The 3,827-nt window shown below is 41.9% G+C and overlaps 1 protein-coding gene across 1 annotated transcript in view; it reads right to left on the bottom strand.

Annotated features, from left to right (window-relative positions):
* The window catches only part of LOC110304562 (keratin, type I cuticular Ha3-II-like), a 5,782-nt gene extending 4,975 nt beyond the window's left edge, over positions 1-807 (bottom strand). Inside the window, exon 1 of the mRNA XM_021175960.1 lies at positions 460-807. Coding sequence (XP_021031619.1) covers positions 460-807 — 348 coding nt within the window. The remainder of the gene's footprint in view (positions 1-459) is intronic.
* Between the last annotated feature and the right edge of the window lie 3,020 nt (positions 808-3,827).

Below are 3,827 nucleotides of genomic sequence, written 5' to 3' on the forward strand. Positions count from 1 at the left end.
CGTGTGTGTGTGTGTGTGTGTGTGTTAGTGGGGCTCCTGGTTTACCAAAACTGTCTTTAACTATACTTGCTATAAATTTGAAATGCTTTACCTATTTGAGGATTCATATAGAAATTCTTTAGCTCCAAAAACTAATTCAGGTGCATGGTACTTTTTTAATGTTATAATTTGCCTGAAAACAATAAAGAGACATCATAAGAAACTTTTTTAAAATGACCTGTTCTGGTTTGCGCTAAGAAGCATGTTAGGAACCTCTGGCTAATATGGCTCAAATGCTGAATCTGCATATTTCCGTTATGGTGATTCCTGAAAGGTTTTTCAAAACTTCCCTTTAGGCCTGTGAATCCTACATCAGTTCCAACATTAGCTGCAAACAGCCTCAGCTACATTCTGACTGCAGTATGTTCAACTTGAATAAATAACTCATTCAACTGCCACCAGGGTGCCCGTCCCGCTCACCTTCTGCTGCAGCTCCTCAATGGTCCTGAAGTAGGCCTGGTAGGCAGGACACACCAGGGGGTCCTGCTGCTGGTTCCTCTCCTGGATCCTACATTCCAGCTCTGCATTCTCTCTCTCCAGCTGCCTCACCTTCTCCATATAGGAGGCCAGGCGGTCATTCAGGAACTGCATGGTCTCCCTCTCATTGCCATTGAAGGAGCCCTCACAGAACCAATTGCAGTTGCCCACATTGGCGGGGATGTTGCAGGCCCCCGGCAGGGTGCAGCCATGGCAGCTGGGGGGCACACAGGGCCGGGAAGAGCAGCTGGTGCGGCAGCTCATGGCGGGCAGGCAGCAGTTGTATGGCATGGTGCTGGAGGGAGCAGAGTTATGAAAGTCAACTTCTACACCTGATGTCCTGTGTCTGGTAGAAGGCCTGGTCCTCTTTGGAGCTTTATATCCTGTCCGTGGTGGGTGTGGCAACCATGTAAAACATTATCCTCCTTTTGCTCACATTACCAATTTCCCATTTGTTATTTAGCCACCTCGCATGAGTCCTTTAGCTCATAAAATGTTTTACTTTGGCTTCCTGCTATGTCAGGACTCCTCACCAATCATGCTGGTTAGTTCAGAAAGAGCTTCATAGTTTGGCTTCAAAGTAACCAACTTTGCCAACGGTAGCATTTGTTTGCTGGGCATTAAGTTACAGTGGCTTCCTGGTCCCAGATCTGGAAGCACTTCTGATTGCTTTTTCTTAGGCCTTAAAAAGCTCTTTGCCTTGTTCAGCTCATCCCAGTGAGGAATCTATGGGGAAACTATCTGAGCATCTCCTTGGAAACCAAAATGATTGGTAGTGAATCCCAAAAGCTAACATCAGAAAGCACAGCCCAGCTCAGTACTGCCATACCATCCAAGTGGGTAGAGACAATGTTAACCTCTTCCTTCAAGGAGTCTTCTGGGCTCCATTTGTGTCACTGTGTCCACATAGGAATACTTAGAAAGCTTACTTATTGCACACAGTGTAATACAATATTTGCCTGCACACAGTCTGGCTATAATTGACTTCTACTTGCCCGAGTGCCTACTTTGCACCAGACACTGAATTACCTCATATCCACCAATTCCTTCAGGAACCACAAAACGCTCTAAAAGTTTTTAAGGTAGCCCTGGAGTTTTTCCAAGATCCTACAGGTTCACCATGATGGAACCAAGATCAAAAGCAGACTTCTCTAATTCCAGTGGCCATAGTCTTACTATCCATGACACTCTGTCCCTTCCAATACTTTTACAATAAGATGGCATAATGTGGGATAGTCTTAATTCAGTTCAACCCAGCCATTGCTTAGCAGTGTTTCTCCCCATGTCCCACCCCCATCCCCCAACAAGAATGAGCCAAGAAACAAATCTATTCTTTTTTTTTTAAAGAATCCAATGAAAACCTACTTAGCAAGACCACATTATTCCCACCAGAAGTTGGAAAGAAGGAAACCCCTAGTCAATCTAGTGTAGAAATTCCTGAGCCTAGTTCTCCCAAGGGTCTCAAGGCCAACACATTTGTACTTGCTAAGGTGACATCTCATGACTGTCAGAACATTTTAGCAAGCTCATCTTCTGCCCTCATGCTATTACAGAGGGAGCTTTGAACTGCAGAGATTTCAAGTCTAACTGATCAGCGTCCCAAATACAAAAGGTATTTCTTAAAGTTCTCTTCTTCCTCCTCTTCCTCCTCTTCCTCCTCTTTCTCCTCCGTGTTCCCTCCTATCATATGGTTACCATTCAGGCCATTCTTCAAATGTGTGCCGGGACTGTACTCTTTTACATTATTTGAGGGAAAGGCAACTCTACATATTTTAAGGCTGTTTCTCTTTATGGATGTTATTTGAAACTAAACCTATTGAATAAGGTTTATTGAGTCATTTGTTTAATGGGTCAGAAACAAGTCGTGACTGTAAAATAATAAGGTGAATTTTCTTGAGTGATTCTGGAAGTCATTTCCAAGGAAGAGCTAGCTCCAAGCATGCTTTTGGACAGAAAACAAGCTTTAAGCAAAAGGGTGGTCTTTTCAAGCTAAACTAAGTCCTCACAGTCTCTGACTGCCTTCCTGACTCTTCTTGTAAAATGGTTCTACTGTGACATATGAACCAAGTGTGTTGATTCAAAGTCCGTACCAAGCTGATCTAAATGAACTCACACAACCCAGAAAATACATGACATTTTTTTTTTAATTTCTTCTATCCTCTTTTTCTACATCATGAACCTCAAAAGAGAAAATCCCAGACAATGCTTCTTCTTTAAAGAGTAAGAAAGGAATCATTTGTTGTAAACTAGAAAATGTATCCATGAAGATTAACTATTGCTATAGTTTCCACCTTGGTCAGAGCATAATAATCCATGGAAAAGATTACTGTACATTCAAAAGTACATGGTAGAATTTAAATACATATATATATATATATATATATATATATATATATATCCTGAGTATTATATATATTATATACTGTATATGTGGTATATTATTTAATATATATTATATGTTTTATATGTGGCTGAAAGAATGTTGATCTGTTAAGAAAATAAAAATACTTCTTTCCTAGGAATTCTTACAAATGAGTGCTCGCTTATTCTATTTACTGTATATACTGTGTGTTCTCAACTTTATATAAATGATGATATTGTCTCTTGACAATTACCCTTCAATAAACATGATGGACAGACGAAATCCTAACAACCAGAAAGGTTTTATAGTTACTTGTATCATTGTGTCAGACGCTGTGGCTGAAGCTTTTGGTCTCAAGATGTGAGCTAACGACATTTGAGGTTTAAGGACACTATTCATTATAGAAGCCAAGACTATTTCCATGTCAGAGATCACACACAAACTCAGCAGTAGTATTTAACCATAGAGTGAAGTCAGGGCAAGGCTTTGGCTGGAGCCACCCTCCCTGTCTTTAAAGCCAAGAAGAAGCCTCCCTTCTTTTTCCCAAAGTAGTGTTTATGGTGGCCAGAATCTACTGTTTGAAATTCTCATCAGGACATAATCATGTGTAAGCTGTGTTCTTTTGAAAATGTAAGATAATACATTGGGCTCCTCACACATTTATGACATGTTACTGTACACAAGGGGTAGTTAGAGGTCATGAATTGTATCACCAGACAAGCAAGAAGATTTCTCATATCAAAAAGGGTCAAAGTCAAGAAGTACCGCTCTTCCGGCCGGACCTGAGACTGCTTTGGTTGGGGAGGCAGAAATCCGACCTGAGTAGGGCCAGAAGCCTCTTCCGGTCAGAACAGCACCAGGGTAGCTAGGGCGCAGGGTCGGCTGACACCCGCCAGCTACCCACGACCCCCGCCACAGTCCAATCCCGCGGGACCTGAGACTGCTTTGG

This window comes from Mus caroli, chromosome 11, assembly GCF_900094665.2.
Source record: "Mus caroli chromosome 11, CAROLI_EIJ_v1.1, whole genome shotgun sequence".
Taxonomy (NCBI): Eukaryota; Metazoa; Chordata; class Mammalia; order Rodentia; family Muridae; genus Mus; species Mus caroli.